The sequence below is a fragment of the Nerophis ophidion genome, linkage group LG03 (assembly GCF_033978795.1).
Source record: "Nerophis ophidion isolate RoL-2023_Sa linkage group LG03, RoL_Noph_v1.0, whole genome shotgun sequence".
Lineage (NCBI taxonomy): Eukaryota > Metazoa > Chordata > Actinopteri > Syngnathiformes > Syngnathidae > Nerophis > Nerophis ophidion.
In genome coordinates, this window is record NC_084613.1 from 88,109,075 (window position 1) to 88,127,722 (window position 18,648).

General features: G+C 39.4%; 1 protein-coding gene across 1 annotated transcript in view; it reads left to right on the forward strand.

Annotated features, from left to right (window-relative positions):
- Positions 1 to 3,116: 3,116 nt before the first annotated feature.
- stxbp5b (syntaxin binding protein 5b (tomosyn)) overlaps positions 3,117 to 18,648 on the forward strand; it is a 100,517-nt gene continuing 84,985 nt past the window's right edge. The window contains 2 exon segments of the mRNA XM_061896302.1: positions 3,117 to 3,600; positions 16,980 to 17,077. Of these exon segments, the coding sequence (XP_061752286.1) occupies positions 3,457 to 3,600; positions 16,980 to 17,077 (242 nt within the window). The 5' untranslated portion in view covers positions 3,117 to 3,456.

Genomic DNA, 18,648 nt, shown 5'->3' on the forward strand with positions numbered 1-18,648 from the left:
ATGCTACAATGCTTTGACTTCTGTGTGCCTCCACCCACAGGGATAAAGACAGTGGATGACTGACAAGAGGGTTCACTCATTTTCTGTAATTCCCCTATCAATAGTTAAAAAAGTTATGGGCAAATTTCACATTTATGCCACAATGCTTCCACTTCTGTGTGTATGCCAGCGGTCCTTCCTCCACCCACAAAGATAAAGACAGTGGATGACTGACAAGAGGGTTCACTCATTTTCTTTCATTCCCCTATCAATAGTTAAAAACGTTATGGGCGGATTTTAAATTTATGCTACAATGCTTTGACTTCTGTGTGCATGCCAGCGGTCCTGCCTCCACCCACAGGGATAAAGACAGTGGATGACTGACAAGAGGGTTCACTCATTTTCTTCCATTCCCCTATCAATAGTTAAAAAAGTTATGGGCAAATTTCACATTTATGCCACAATGCTTCCACTTCTGTGTGTATGCCAGCGGTCCTGCCTCCACCCACAGAGACAAAGACAGTCGATGACTGACAAGAGGGTTCACTCATTTTTATTCATTCCATTATAGATACCTCAAAAAGTTATGGGCGAATTTTACATTTATGCTACAATGCTTTGACTTCTGTGTGCCTCCACCGACAGGGATTAAGACAGTGGATGACTGACAAGAGGGTTCACTCATTTTCTGTAATTCCCCTATCAATAGTTAAAAAAGTTATGGGCGGATTTTAGATTTATGTCACAATGCTTTGACTTCTGTGTGCATGCCAGCGGTCCTGCCTCCACCCACAGGGATAAAGACAGTGGACGACTGACAAGAGGGTTCACTCATTTTCTTTCATTCCCCTATCGATAATTAAAAAAGTTATGGGCGGATTTTACATTTATGCCACAATGCTTCCACTTCTGTGTGTATGCCAGCGGTCCTGCCTCCACCCACAGGGACAAAGACAGTGGATGACTGACAAGAGGGTTCACTCCATCCATCCATCCATTTATTTTCTACAGGCAAGAGGGTTCTCTCTGTTAGCATACTTGTGAGAATGTTAGTATGCTAACTTTTATTTGCTAGCGTCTCTTATGTTAGCGCGCTATCTGTACTTTAATGTTCAAATTTGAATGACAATAAAAGGAAGTCTAAGTCAGTAATAATTGAAAAGGGGTAGCATCAAATAAGCTCTGCTTCTTCTTACTCCCTTTCGACCATGTTGAAAAGAGAAACTGGAACTTGTGATGTATCATTTTGCAATTATATGCACGCTCAAATTGTTTTTTTATTTTATGAAAATAATTTTATAAACTTTTATTTATAAATTGCAATATATACAAACAATTGAGAAACAATAATAATCAAATTAATTACAAACACAGTACAAATCAGTGCCAGGGGATTGTAAACTCAATAAAGGAACTAAAATATAAAGATTCTTAATAATGATCTGGCAGCAGCCGGCGTCATCTGACAAGACCCTCGGGTGCTGTGAATGTCAATCAAGTCACGTCTTGGTGAAAATGGATGATCACTCATTTTTAACTCTATTGTTTTAATGGCTGGCAGACACCCCCTCCTCCACCATGCAGGTGATGTCCTCCAGCAGGTGTGTCAGCATGCAACAGGTATATATATATATATATATATATATATATATATATATATATATATATATATATATATATATATATACATACATAGGCACCAGCGCCCCCCGCAGACCCAATAAGGGAATAAGCGGTAGGAAAATGGATGGATATACACGCACACACATACACGGAAATATACATACACACACGCATTTATATATATATATATATATATATATATATATATATATATATATATATATATATAACATACATACATATATATATGTATGTATGTATGTATGTATGTATGTATGTATATATGTATGTATGTATATATGGATGTATGTATATATATATATATATATATATATATATATTATATATATATATATATATATATATATATATATATATGTGGGCTTCACGGTGGCAGAGGGGTTAGTGCGTCTGCCTCACAATACGAAGGTCCTGCAGTCCTGCAGTCCTGGGTTCAAATCCAGGCTCGGGATCTTTCTGTGTGGAGTTTGCATGTTCTCCCCGTGAATGCGTGGGTTCCCTCCGGGTACTCCGGCTTCCTCCCACTTCCAAAGACATGCACCTGGGGATAGGCCCCTCCCACCTCCAAAGACATGCACTTGGGGATAGGCCCCTCCCACCTCCAAAGACATGCACCTGGGGATAGGTTGATTGGCAACACTAAATTGGCCCTAGTGTGTGAATGTGAGTGTGAATGTTGTCTGTCTATCTGTGTTGGCCCTGCGATGAGGTGGCGACTTGTCCAGGGTGTACCCCGCCTTCCGCCCGATTGTAGCTGAGATAGGCGCCAGCGCCCCCCGCGACCCCGAAAGGGAATAAGCGGTAGAAAATGGATGGATGGATGGATGGATGGATATATATATATATATATATATATATATACATCCATATATATATATATATATATATATATATATATATATATATATATATAAACAAAATGCAAAGCCAAAGGCTCACACAAGTTCAGTAAATCATTTAAATTTGGAACAGAGCATCATCGTTTTCACAGCTTTTCGGTTGTTAGAGGTAGAGAGTGTTTTAAATGTGGAGTTTAATTATTTTTATAAAGGCAGAAAAAAACAGGTCGGGTATTGAGAAACTTACATTTATGAATATAAAACTTAGCCAATAGTATCATTGTCACCGACGTCCCACTGGGTGTGAGTTTTTCCTTGCCCTTATGTGGGCCTACCGAGGATGTCGTAGTGGTTTGTGTTGTGGTTTGTGCAGCCCTTTGAGACACTAGTGATTTAGGGCTATATAAGTAAACATTGATTGATTGATTGATTGATAGTATAAAGAGGCTGCAAAGGTAATATTCTTTTTCAATGTTTTTTTTCATACAATGTAAATCCAAATAGCACATCTTTAAAAGCAATATTTATTTATTTATTTAATGTTTCTTTTTATATTTTGTTAAATTGTATTTTATTTTTTTTAACTCTCGACACTTCAAGCATAGAACCATCATGACGGGTCCTGTACATCCGGGTATTCCACATCCGGGTCCCGGCTGCACTTCCGTAGCCTGCTGGCGGCTAAGCCAGCTAGCTGCTGTCAGTCCGTCGGTGGCTGCTTCCTTCCGGGGACGCGGGTCCAATGAACGCCGCCTAAATGCTGCCTTGACGACGCGGAAGCAGCCTGAGTCGACGAGGTCGGAGTGCGTGTCGAAATGGAGACGGACGGGAGTTGAAAAAAAGACCAAAAAAAGTGTGCGTTTATTCGAAGCTAACCTGCTAGCCGCGGCTAAGCCCCCCTCCTCCCCCTCACCCCCCTCCCCTCCCCCGGCCAGCCAGTTGACGGCAGCCCGCTCAGTGCGTCTCCTCTCCTGGCCGCCGGAGACCCCCGAACATGAAGAAGTTCAACATCCGCAAGGTGCTGGACGGACTGACGGCGGTGTCCTCGTCGTCGTCGACGGCCGCCCAGACGGGGGCCTGCAAGGAGAGCGACGCCGTGCTGGAGAGTCTGCAGTCGGAGCATTTCCAGCTCTGCAAGGTGCGCTCATTTCTTCTTCTTCTTCTGCCTCCTCTTCAACATCCATCTTTGCCTGCTCGCTACTGGCGTGTTTGCGCTGCACTGACTCCTCGCCTGCAGCCACTTCTCACGCAACCAGGAGACTTCGTCAGTCTTCACCGAGGCGTCACTTGATAGACAGTCAGGGCACCCGAGGGTCTTGTGAGATCAGGGGCGCCGCTAGGGGTTTTGGGCCCCATGAAAAGAATCTTTACAGGGCCCCCAACACATCATTTCATATAATTTCATCATCTTTAGGGCCCCCAAAATCCATCTCCTTTACCCCCCCTTTTCGGCGCCCCTATGTGAGAGGACCAGATCATTTTTAAGAAAAAACGACCGACATTAAAGGCCTGCTCAAATGAGATTTACTTATTCAAAGGCCTACTGAAACCCACTACTACCGACCACGCAGTCAAATTCATGAACTTAAATGTAAACATTTATTCACAAAAAGATAAATCTTTACCATCAATATTTATGGAAAATGTCCACAAAAAAATCTATCTGTCAACACTGAATATTGCATTGTTGCATTTCTTTCCACAATTTATGAACTTACATTCATATTTTGTTGAAGTATTATTCAACAAATATCTTTATAAAGGATTTCTGAATTGTTGCTATTTTTAGAATATTTGAAAAAAAATCTCACGTACCCCTTGGCATACCTTCAAGTACCCCAGGGGTACACGTACCCCCATTTGAGAACCACTAGTTTAATGCATCCAGCGGGGCATCACAACACAATTGGGCATAATAATGTGTTAATTTCACCACTGTATATATCAGTATCGGTTGATATCGGTAATTAAGAGTTGGACAATATCAGAATATTGGCCAAAATATCATCCATCCATCCATCCATTTTCTACCGCTTATTCCCTTTTGGGGTCGCGGGGGGCGCTGGCGCCTATCTCAGCTACAATCGGGCGGAAGGCGGGGTACACCCTGGACAAGTCGCCACCTCATCGCAGGGCCAACACAGATAGACAGACAACATTCACACTCACATTCAAACACTAGGGCCAATTTTTGTGTTGCCAATCAACCTATCCCCAGGTGCATGTCTTTGGAGGTGGGAGGGGCCTATCCCCAGGTGCATGTCTTTGGAAGTGGGAGGGGCCTATCCCCAGGTGCATGTCTTTGGAGGTGGGAGGAAGCCGGAGTACCCGGAGGGAACCCACGCATTCACGGGGAGAACATGCAAACTCCACACAGAAAGATCCTCAGCCTGGATTTGAACCCAGGACTGCAGGACCTTCGTATTGTGAGGCAGACGCACTAACCCCTCTGCCACCGTGAAACCCTATTATTATTATTATATTTAGTGCAGTTAAAACTGTAGAAGGCTGGAGGCTATCCAGTGTGTGTGGGCCATGTCTACCTTGGCAAACATCCTTAACAGCTCTTAGCTCGATACCTAGCACGCTCGTCACTCATGCCGGACGACCTAAAGGCCTACTGAAAGCCACTATTAGCCACCACGCAGTCTGATAGTTTATATATCAATGATGAAATATTAACATTGCAACACATGACAATACGGCCGCTTTAGTTTGCTAAATTGCAATTTTAAATTTCCCGTGGCGTTTCCTGTTGAAAACGTCCCGGAATGATGACGCTTATGTTGACGCGTGCGCGTGACGTTATTGGTTGTAGCGGACATTTTATCCCAGCACCACTCACGGCTAAAAGTCGTCTGCTTTAATCGCATAATTACACAGTATTCTGGACATCTGTGTTGCTGAATCTTTTGCAATTTGTTCAATTAATAATGGAGACTACAAAGAAGAATGCTATTGGTGGAAAGCGGTGGATTGCAGCCGGCTGTAGCAACACAAACATAGCAGGTGTTTCTTTGTTTGTTGTAAAGCTTTAATATGGAACAGAGCGGTCAAGCGAACATGTTTCTCTACCACATGTCAACCGGCAGGTTTCCGTGAGAAAATTGTGGTAATAAGTCTGCTCTTACTGGAGACATGAGCGGAGCTTGCGTCCTCCTGCAGCTGCGACTTTCTTGGCTCCTCCATGGCTTCCATCAGAGACACTGGCGGTCACCACACCCCTCCGACTTTCAGGTACTATATAATCTCACTAAAACACGAGTAACACAATAAGCAGTTAAGGGATTTTCCAGAATTATCCTAGTAAATGTGTCTAATAACATCTGAATCTCTCCCACTGCCATTTTTTTTCTTTCCCCCTTCCTACTAGTCCTTCACTCTCACTTTCCTCATCCACAAATCTTTCATCCTCGCTCCAATTAATGGGGAAATCATCACTTTCTCGGTCAGAATTGCTCTCGCTGCTGGTGGCCATGATTGTAAACAATGTTCAGATGTGAGGAGCTCCACAACCCGTGACGTCACGCGCACATCGTCTGCTACTTCCGGTACAGGCAAGGCTTTTTTATTAGCGAGCAAAAGTTGCGAACTTTATCCTTGATGTTCTCTACTAAATCCTTTCAGCAATATGGGGAAATGATGAAGTATGACACATAGAATGGAGCTGCTATCCCCGTTTGAATAAGAACATCTCATTTCAGTAGGCCTTTAAAACGGGGATAGCAGGTCCATTCTATGTATCATACTTGATCATTTCGCGATATTGCCATATTTTTGCTGAAAGGATTTAGTAGAGAACATCGACGGTAAAGTTGGCAACTTTTGGTCGCTAATAAAAAAGCCTTGCCTGTACCAGAAGTAGCAGACGACGTGCGCGTGACGTCACGGGTTGTGGAGCTCCTCACATCTGAACATTGTTTACTATCATGGCCACCAGCAGCGAGAGCGATTAGGACCGAAAAAGCAATGATTTCCCCATTAATTTGAGCGAGAGTGAAAGATTTGTGGATGAGGAAAGTGAGAGTGAAGCACTAGAAAAAAAAAGGCGAGGGCAGTGGGAGCAATTCAGATGTTATTAGACACATTTATTAGGATAATTCTGGAAAATCCCTTATCTGCTTATTGTGTTACTAGTGTTTTAGTGAGATTATATAGTCGTACCTGAAAGTCGAAGGGAGTGTGGCCACGGGTGTGGTGACCGCCAGTGTCTCTGAGGTAAGCCACGTTTCTCGACAAGGCGAAGCGAAGGCAGCCGGTCGGGCCGGGCTGAGCTTTTTTTTAACCCTCCTCCACTGTGGAAGCATCCCATGTTCGGGGGCGGCCGGTTGGAGGAGGCAAGAGAGTCCGCAGCTGCCTCTTTGACAGGTGCACGAGGAACGACGCAAGCTCCGCCTATGTCAACGGCAAGAGCCGACTTATTAGCACAATTTTCTCACCGAAACCTGCCGGTTGACATGTGGTCAGGAACCATGTTCGCTTGACCGCTCTGTTCCATGGTAAAGCTTCAGCTTCGGGAATTCTAAACAAGGAAACACCAGCTGTGTTTGTGTTGCTAAAGGCAGCCGCAATACACCGCTTCCCACCTACATCTTTCTTCTTTGACGTCTCCACTATTAATTGAACAAATTGCAAAAGATTCAGCAACACAGATGTACCGAATCCAATGTAATTATGCGATTAATCAGACTACTTATAGCTGGAATTGGGCTGGAAAAAAATGTCCTCTACAATCCGCAACACTGTGAGAAATTTAAAATTACAATTTAGTAAACTAAAGCGGCCGTATTGGCATGTGTTGCAATGTTAATATTTCATCATTGATATATAAACTATCAGACTGCGTGGTCGCTAGTAGTGGCTTTCAGTAGGCCTTTAAGGGGCCATCCTCAGTCTTCACCCAGGCGTCACTTGATTGACAGTCACGGCACCCGAGGGTCTTGTGAGATGACCAGATCATTTTTAAGAAAAACGGCCGACATTAACACGAGAATATAAGGATGATCTTCCTGCATAACAGGAAAAGTTAGCCTACTTCTAGGATCAAGCCAACTATGGAAAATCCTTGATTTTTGTGTTTATACGAATACAATTTGCAAAAACATTAGCTTGCAAACGTAGAAGAACTTAACGTACATGTTAGATGCCACCAAGTTTCACAATCCATGATTTTTCAAATTAAACATACAAAGATAGCTAAAATTTTTACATAAAACATTTGCATGCTAATGTTAGCATGCTAAAACAGGACAAGTTACCATACTCATGAAGCTCTGTCAAGTATCCAAAGCCAGATAGTTAGTATAGGTGGTGCCAAATATGGAAAATCCTTTATTTTCATGTTTATACGAATACAATTTGCAAAAACGTTAGCGTGATAACGTAGAAGAACTTGGCATACTTGTAAGAAGGCGCCAATTGTCACAATCCATGATTTTTCAAGTTAAACATATAAAGTTAGCTAAAATTTTTACGTAAAACATTTGCATGCTAATATTAGCTAGCATGCTAAAACAGGATAAGTTAACATACTTATAAGCCTGTGTCAAGTATCCAAAGCCAGATATAGTGGATCTAACATAATAGTGAGAGTCCAGTCCATAGTGGATCTAACATAATAGTGAGAGTCCAGTCCATAGTGGATCTAACATAATAGTGAGAGTCCAGTCCATAGTGGATCTAACATAATAGTGAGAGTCCAGTCCATAGTGGATGTAACATAATAGTGAGAGTCCAGTCCATAGTGGATCTAACATAATAGTGAGAGTCCAGTCCATAGTGGATCTAACATAATAGTGAGAGTCCAGTCCATAGTGGATCTAACATAATAGTGAGAGTCCAGTCCATAGTGGATCTAACATAATAGTGAGAGTCCAGTCCATAGTGGATCTAACATAATAGTGAGAGTCCAGTCCATAGTGGATCTAACATAATAGTGAGAGTCCAGTCCATAGTGGATGTAACATAATAGTGAGAGTCCAGTCCATAGTGGATCTAACATAATAGTGAGAGTCCAGTCCATAGTGGATCTAACATAATAGTGAGAGTCCAGTCCATAGTGGATCTAACATAATAGTGAGAGTCCAGTCTATAGTGGATCTAACATAATAGTGAGAGTCCAGTCCATAGTGGATCTAACATAATAGTGAGAGTCCAGTCTATAGTGGATCTAACATAATAGTGAGAGTCCAGTCCATAGTGGATCTAACATAATAGTGAGAGTCCAGTCCATAGTGGATCTAACATAATAGTGAGAGAGTCCAGTCCATAGTGGATCTAACATAATAGTGAGAGTCCAGTCCATAGTGGATCTAACATAATAGTGAGAGTCCAGTCCATAGTGGATCTAACATAATAGTGAGAGTCCAGTCCATAGTGGATCTAACATAATAGTGAGAGTCCAGTCCATAGTGGATCTAACATAATAGTATGAGAGTCCAGTCCATAGTGGATCTAACATAATAGTGAGAGTCCAGTCCATAGTGGATCTAACATAATAGTGAGAGTCCAGTCCATAGTGGATCTAACATAATAGTGAGAGTCCAGTCCATAGTGGATCTAACATAATAGTGAGAGTCCAGTCCATAGTAGATCTAACATAATAGTGTGAGAGTCCAGTCCATAGTGGATCTAACATAATAGTGAGAGTCCAGTCCATAGTGGATCCAACATAATAGTGTGAGAGTCCAGTCCATAGTGGATCTAACATAATAGTGAGAGTCCAGTCCATAGTGGATCCAACATAATAGTGAGAGTCCAGTCCATAGTGGATCTAACATAATAGTGAGAGTCCAGTCCATAGTGGATCTAACATAATAGTGTGAGTCCAGTCCATAGTGGATCCAACATAATAGTGGGAGTCCAGTCCATAGTGGATCTAACATAATAGTGAGAGTCCAGTCCATAGTGGATCCAACATAATAGTGTGAGAGTCCAGTCCATAGTGGATCTAACATAATAGTGAGAGTCCAGTCCATAGTGGATCCAACATAATAGTGTGAGAGTCCAGTCCATAGTGGATCTAACATAATAGTGAGAGTCCAGTCCATAGTGGATCCAACATAATAGTGAGAGTCCAGTCCATAGTGGATCTAACATAATAGTGAGAGTCCAGTCCATAGTGGATCTAACATAATAGTGAGAGTCCAGTCCATAGTGGATCTAACATAATAGCGTGAGAGTTCAGTCCATAGTGGATCTAACATAATAGTGAGAGTCCAGTCCATAGTGGATCTAACATAATAGTGTGAAAGTCCAGTCCATAGTGGATCTAAATTATATCTATATAATATATTCCTTCAGGATTTGCCTCATTTAGTTAGCGTTTCAATATCCATAACGACCCCTCCGCAACACCGCCTTGTCAAAACCTCCCCAAACCAGTCCCAATTGTTTGTGCTGGAAACATTTTTGGTCTAATAACTGTAATAGTTTTTAGGTTATTAACGTTTTATGGAACTGGTTTGGAGGATTGAAATGTTTATAATAAAAACTGTAATAGTCAGACCAAACATGCTTGCAGTACAAACTATTTTGACATGAATGATAGCACGTTGCTACCACAAAAAGCATGAAACGTTAATAACTTTAAAACCGTAAAGGCAGAAATGGACATTTTTGTGACATAGTAGATTGGGACAAGACAAGAGTTGTGTGACTTTGCAGAGGTCTTATGTGTGGGAACAAAACATGCTCTTGTTTCCTCGCTTGCACAATCGTGGACTTCTCTTTTCCCCTCCTCAGGCATCTGCGAGCTATTCAACATTCTACTTCCCCAATGACTGCTGAGAGGCTTCAAAATAACACAAACAATGTAGTTTATAAAATAGTTATCATAAAGTCCGGACCAGGGTTGTCCCGATACCAATATTTTGGTACCGGTACCAAATTGTATTTCGATACTTTTCTAAATGAAGGGGATCACAAAAAATGTCATTATTGGCTTTATTTTATAAAAAAAAATCTTGGTTCATTGAACATATGTTCCATCCATCCATTTTCTACCGCTTATTCCCTTTTGGGGTCGCTAGTGCCAATCTCAGCTACAATCGGACGGAAAGCGGTGTACACCCTGGACAAGTCGCCACCTCATCACAGGATTGAACATAAGTTTATTATTGTCATTTAGTCCTTCAATAAAATGTTGAACATACTAGACAACTTGTCTTTTAGTAGTAAGTAAACAAACAAAGACTCCTAGTCTGCTGTAACATATTGTGTCATTTATACACCTATTATTTTGTACACATTATGAGGGACAAATTGTAAAAAATTGATTAATAATGTACTTGTTCATTTACTGTTAATATCTGCTTATTTTCTGTTTTAACATGTTCTATCTACACTTCTGTTCAAATGTAATAATCACTTATTCTTCTCTTCTTCGATACTTTACATTAGCTTTGGATGATACCACAAATTTGGATATCGATCCGATACCAAGTAGATACAGGATCATACATTGGTCATATTCAAAGTCATTAGGTGTCCAGGGATGTATTTACTGAATAAATAAACCTAATATAGATGTTAAAAGGAAAAAAGATTTTGTGATGCTAAGAAAATGTCAATGTAATCAAAGTAGTATCAACGAGGTAAACTCTCGCACTTGGTATCATTACAGTGGATGTCATGTGTAGATCCACCCAGGGCGTTTGTTTACATTGTGACGCCGGTGAGCTATTGTATCCTCCTACGGTGTGTAGTGAAGCATGTTTAGCTATTCCTCGCCCCCCCAGTGATAGTTATACTTGTAAGAAACTTACTTTATTTGTCACCATAGAGACAAGCATTAGTGATTTAGTAGTAGCTAAAACACCGCAACTCTTCCTGAGGGCGTTTCAGTGTTACAATTTCACCTTTATCATTTTTTTAAGCCAAAATGCGTCCATTCTCCCTTTTCTGTCTACACACTGTGTCTGCTTGTAAGTACTCTGTGTGTGCACGCTGCCGAACATGCTCCTCTGCTCATAAAACCAGCAATGTCACGACGCGCCGTCATGTCTGTTAAAAAAAAAAAGGCGGGCAGGGGCTGGTACCTTTTTACAGGCAGTTTAGTACCGAATGTAATTCATTAGTATTGCTGTGCCATACTAGTGCCGGTATACCGTACAACACAGCAATGCAAACTGCTTAGTCAGCATTAAATAACGCCGTTGAGTTGATAGTACACAACACTACATGATCTTCACACCAACAGCTGGATAGCAACATTTTAAAGTGCATGCAGAGCTAAATAAAACTGATGGATGCTGACCAGTGCATTATACTTCAAAGGCAAAAATCTCATGGAGTTAATCAAAATATTTGCATCAGCTGCTAACGACAATGTTGTTTTTACCTAATTAGGGCAGTGGTTCTCAATTATTGATTGAAAATAATTGTGAATAACTGCTCTAATTAAAATGGAATAGGAAGTACTTTATTGATCCCTGGGGGAAATTCAGCACCGCAATTCACTCACAATAGACACACACTTAGGTATTTTTTACATGTGAATAATATAGATACAGTCTATTGTACAGCATTATTCACATGTGAATAATATAAATACAGTCTATTATACAGCATTGTTAACATGTGAATAATATAAAGTCTATTATACAGTATTATTCACATGTGACTAACATAAATACAGTCTATTATACAGCATTATTCATATGTGAATAACATAAATACAGTATTATACAGCATTGTTAACATGTGGATAACATAAATAAAGTCTTATACAGCATTATTCACATGTGAAAAATATAAAATCTATTATAAGGAATCATTCATATGTGAATAATATAAATACAGTCTATTATACAGCATTATTCACATGTGAATAATATAAATTATAAGGAATTATTCACATGTGAATAATATAAATACAGTCTATTATACAGCATTATTCACATGTGAATAATATAAAGTCTATTATACAGTATTATTCACATGTGACTAACATAAATACAGTCTATTATACAGCATTATTCACATGTGAATAACATAAATACAGTCTATTATACAGCATTATTCACATGTGAATAATATAAATTATAAGGAATTATTCACATGTGAATAATATAAATACAGTCTATTATACAGCATTATTCACATGTGAATAATATAAATACAGTCTATTATACAGCATTATTCACATGTGAATAACATAAATACAGTCTATTATACAGCATTATTCACATGTGAATAATATAAATTATAAGGAATTATTCACATGTGAATAATATAGATACAGTCTATTGTACAGCATTATTCACATGTGAATAATATAAATACAGTCTATTATACAGCATTGTTAACATGTGAATAATATAAAGTCTATTATACAGTATTATTCACATGTGACTAACATAAATACAGTCTATTATACAGCATTATTCACATGTGAATAACATAAATACAGTCTATTATACAGCATTATTCACATGTGAATAATATAAATTATAAGGAATTATTCACATGTGAATAATATAAATACAGTCTATTATACAGCATTATTCACATGTGAATAATATAAATACAGTCTATTATACAGCATTATTCACATGTGAATAACATAAATACAGTCTATTATACAGCATTATTCACATGTGAATAATATAAATTATAAGGAATTATTCACATGTGAATAATATAAATACAGTCTATTATACAGCATTATTCACATGTGAAAAATATAAAATCTATTATAAGGAATTATTCACGTGTGAATAATATAAATACAGTCTATTATACAGCATTATTCACATGTGAATAATATAAAGTCTATTATACAGCATTATTTACATGTGAATAATATAAATAGTATATACAGCATTATTCACATGTGAATAATATAAATAGTATATACAGCATTATTCGCATGTGAATAACATAAATACAGTTTGTTATACAGCATTATTCACGTCTTTTTTTCTACCGCTTGTCCCTTTTGGAAGGCGTGAATAATATGAATAAAGTCTATTACACAGCATTAGTCACATGTGAATAACATAAATACAGTCTATTATACAGCATTATTCACATGTCTTTTTTTCTACCACTTGTCCCTTTTGGAAGGCGTGAATAATATGGATAAAGTCTATTATACAGCATTATTCACATGTGAATAACATAAATACAGTCTATTATACAGCATTATTCACATGCCTCTTTTTCTACCACTTGTCTCTTTTGGAAGACGTGAATAATATGAATAAAGTCTATTATACAGCATTATTCATATGTGAATAACATAAATACAGTCTATTATACAGCATTATTCACATGCCTTTTTTTCTACCACTTGTCTCTTTTGGAAGGCGTGAATAATATGAATAAAGTCTATTATACAGCATTATTCATATGTGAATAACATAAATACAGTCTATTATACAGCATTATTCACATGCCTTTTTTTCTACCACTTGTCTCTTTTGGAAGACGTGAATAATATAAATACAGTCTATTATACAGCATTATTCATATGTGAATAACATAAATACAGTCTATTATACAGCATTATTCACATGTGAATAACATATATACAGTCTATAATACAGCATTATTCACATGTGAATTATATAAATACAGTCTATAATACAGCATTATTCACATGTGAATTATATAAATACATTATACATTTACAGTACATGTAGAGTCAAAAGGAACATATGCATTAAGATAAAAAAAAAAACACAAAAATAAGAATTGCCACCAATCGTTGCACCCGAAATGCATTTACATCTTAGAAAAGTTGGGAAGGGGGCAATAAATACTGATAAAGTTGAGGAATGCTCATCAAACACTTATTTGGAACATCCCACAGCTGTGCAGGCTAATTGGGAACAAGTGGGTGCCAAGAAATTTAGGGATTTGAACATCTACACTCCATAATATCATCAAAAGGTTCAGAGAATCTGGAGAAATCACTCCACGTAAGCGGCATGGCCGGAAACCAACATTGAATGATTGTGACCTTCCATCCCTCAGACGGCACTGTATCAAAAACCGACATCCAATCTCTAAAGGATAGCACCACACTTCAGAAAACCACTGTCACTAAATACAGTTTGTCGCTACATCTGTAATGGCAAGTTAAAGCTCTACTATGCAAAGCGAAAGCCATTTATCAACAACACCCAGAAACGCCGCCAGTTCTGCTGGGCCTAAGCTCATCTAAGATGGACTGATGCAAAGGGGAAAAGTGTTCTGTGGTCTTGCCACCTTTCACAACTTATTTGTCTCGTGTTGCTGGCATCAAATTCTAAAGCAGGGTTTCCCACACATTCATTTATTTGTGGCGGCCCGCCACGAAAGGATTACGGCCGCCACAAATAGATTTTTCGGCTTTTGACTCGCTCGACCGCTCATAAAAGCAATGGGACTCTGTGAATGGAGCTTGTAGTTAGAACTCCGGTGCAGTAGCCCGCCTTCTTACGTACGTCACATACTCACTCGAGTCTAGCATCATAGCTCTCGCCGATCAGAGCAGTGGCAGTAGTGTTAATTTTGACAGCAAAATTGATTTTGTTTTAGTCATAGTCTTTTGACTAAAATGTAATTTAGTTTTTGTCATAATGTAGTTATTTAAATTGTTTTAGTTTTAGTCTAGTTTTAGTTGACGAAATATCATAGGATTATAGTCGACGAAAACTACAGTAGATTTAGTCGACTAAAGGGTAATATGTCAATTTTCCCTTCAATTTCTGAAAGTCAAGGCAAAACAGCGGAAAAATCTCTGATATAAGTCGTATTTTGATGAAAATCATGTCTCAAATGTAGTATTTCACGAGTAAGCTGTGAAATAAACGGGATAACGTCGAGTGAGTTGTGGAAAATGCTTACCTGTGTTTGGATTTCGGGGTGATTCAACTGTAAATGTCGCTTCAAGTTTGTTGTGTTTTTCCCCGTAATCCTGGCGCTGCATTTCTTACACTGCGTCTTGTTGTCTTTGACGTCAAATATAAAAATTCACCATATGTCCTCTCTCCTCTTTCTCCCCGGCGTTGACGTGTTGTCTTCTGCAGGTTTGAGACGGGTCAGTCTCAAACGCAAACTACGTTTACGTAACTTCCTTAGCATGTCGCTCTGATTGGTTCTCTTCCCAACTCCTCCCGCCTCTTCCTAACGAAATGAGTTCCGATTGGATCTCGTCTCTGGCAGATATTTTCGTCTCGTTTTTATTCGTTGACGAACATGTCAATACACCTCGTCGTCTTAGTCCACGTAAATTATTTTTTATTTAGTTATTGTCTCGTTTTAGTCAGAAAAAAAAAGGTTGTTGACGATAACTATGACGAACATTTTTCGTCAACAAAATTAACACTGGGTGGCAGCATGGCTAACTTTAGCTGAGGCAGGTCGAGCGAGCGGAGGTTGTGACAATACGATTGAGAGATGGTGCGAAACTTATCACAAATGGAGGAAGAAGAATAAATGTCCAACATAAAGAGCAGGGGGTCCATCATCTGGCGGTGCTTTGGCTTCCAGTGGGAAGATATTCAGCAGACAACAGCAATATGCTGTTCAATGTATATACTATGATGATTAACCTGTGTGATGACTGTATTATGCTGATAGTAGCGGCGGCGATGACCAAGAAGAACGCGGAGTTGGAATATAATTACAACACTTTATGTACATATTTACATATTTATATAATATGTAACTACAAGCTCCATTCACAGACAGAGTCCCATTGCTTTTATGAGTGGTCGAGCGAGTCAAAAGCCGAAAAAAACATTATTATTATTTTATTTTATTTTATTTGTGGCGGCCGTAATTCTTTCGTGGCGGGCTGCCACAAATAAATGAATGTGTGGGAAACCCTGCATCAAACACAATTTCCCAACTCATATGGAAACGGGGTTTGTAAACCAGTGTGGGTGGAACTGAGAGCAGGTGGGTAAAGTGTTTTGCCCAAGGACACAACGGCAGTGACTAGGATGGCAAAAGTGGGGATCGAACCTGCAACCATCAACCTTGAACCTCTACCAACCGAGCTGTACCACCCCAATATCAGCATTGGTATCACTAAGACTGCCCCTGCAATTACAATTACTAATATTCATTTGTAGTATCGCCCAAAGTATCGCTCAGCATCAAGGGTTGGAATTGGGGGGTTTAATCACAAAATGATTCCCAGGCGCGGCCACTGCTGCTGCTCACTGCTCTCCTGTGGGGGATGGGTCAAATGCAGAGGATCATTTCACCGCACCTAGTGTGTGTGTGAGACAATCATTGGCACTTTAACTTTCACTTTAAACCATATGTTAAGTTTTAAAACAGCAGAAGTATAGGTGAGTATTATATTTTAACAGAAGTCTAGATACAAACATGACAGTATCTAAATATTAACAGTAAATTGACAATGTTTTTGATAAAATAATATCTATTATCATTTATATTCCAAATAGTATATTGTGGTATAAATGGTTAGGCTACCATACAGACTTGAGACTGTATCGCCCATCCCTACATGCAGGTTTTGACAGCTGGTCTAAAATGAATTGTGTTCTCTTTCCTCAGACCGTACGTCATGGTTTCCCGCATCAGCCGTCCGCCATGGCCTTTGACCCAGTGCAGAAAATCTTGGCCGTCGGGACCCTGACTGGAGCATTGAGGCTGTATCCTTTTTTTTTTCCTCCTCCTCCTTCTTCTTCTTCTTCTTTCCCACGTGAGGACGACAGGACACGCACAAGGAAAGTAGAAGCTTGGATGAGTCAGCAGGTTTTTTTGTTTTTTTTGCTTTGAGGGTGTTTTTGTTTTCCTTGCCGTTTCTAACTTGGGATGCCTTCCCCTCACATGACCCTGCGGGCTAGATGTGGTATGTTGGATGTGGTTGTCATCTGCTTGACGTGGAAGAGGATGATTGCGAGCATGGCCGTCATTAGAATAGTTCCTGTAAGGCCTGCAGGCTCTTGGAGCAACCGGGCTCATTAGCAGCGTCTCTGCAGTAGCATGAACCCCCCCCACCACCACCCTATTCCCACGACCCACGCCATATGCTGTAACACCACCCCTCATCAAGTGTGCGCTGGCCAGGCATGGTGCTGCCTAACTTATAGGGCTGAAAACCCTATCAGGATATACAGTCGCGATCAAAAGTGTACCGTATTTTTCGGATTATAAATCGCACCAGCTGAAAATGCATAATAAAGAAGGAAAAAAACATATTTACGTCGCACTGGAGTATAAATCGCATTTTTGGGGGAAATTTATTTGATAAAATCCAACACCACTAATAGACATTTGAAAGGCAATTTGAAATAAATAAAGAATAGTGAAGAACAGGCTGAATAAGTGTAGGTTATATGAGGCATAAATAAGCAACTGCTATGTTAACGTAAGAGTCATTCAAATAACTATAACTATAGAACATGCTATACCTTTACCAAACTATCTCACTCCTAATCCATAAATCCCATGAAATCTTCTTCCTCGATGTCACTTCCAAACAACTCTGCCAACTCCAAAGGTATGCGCCGCTTCCTCTTCTCCGTTTCTGCTGCATATTTCACTACGTCCAGCTTGTAATCTGCAGCACATGATCTCCTTTTCAACGCCATTTTATTTCATCTGAGCAACAACTTGAGGCAGTTTAATGTTAATGAACGTGGACCCCGACTTAAACAAGTTGAAAAACTTATTGGGGTGTTAGCATTTAGTGGTCAATTGTATGGAATATGTACTGTACTGTGCAATCTACTAATAAAAGTCTCAATCAATCAATCAAAAAAAGCACTTTATATGTAGAAAGGTTTTGTTAAGAAATCATTTTGAGCCTTATCTTATTTAGTTTTTATTTTATATATGTTGACCATGTTAACCCTGGCAAAGGACCCTGTGTGCATATGTATGTTATGCCATTGTTTACAAATTTGGTAAATAAATAACCCAAAAATGTATATTTTGTTTTTTTTATTGTACGGAAACGTGACATCTAAACCGAGGTACGTACCGAACTGTGTACTGTTACACCCCTATCATATAGTCATTTTCTATATCGCACAGAGCTAATTACAACTGTGTTAAAAGATTTCACTTCGTGTGGCCTAGTGGTTAGAGTGTCCAGCCGAGTCATACCAAAGACTATAAAAACGGGGCCCATTACCTCCCTGCTTGGCACTCAGCATTAACGTTTGGAATTGGGGATTAAATCGCCATAAATGACTCCCGGGCGCGGCACGGCTGCTGC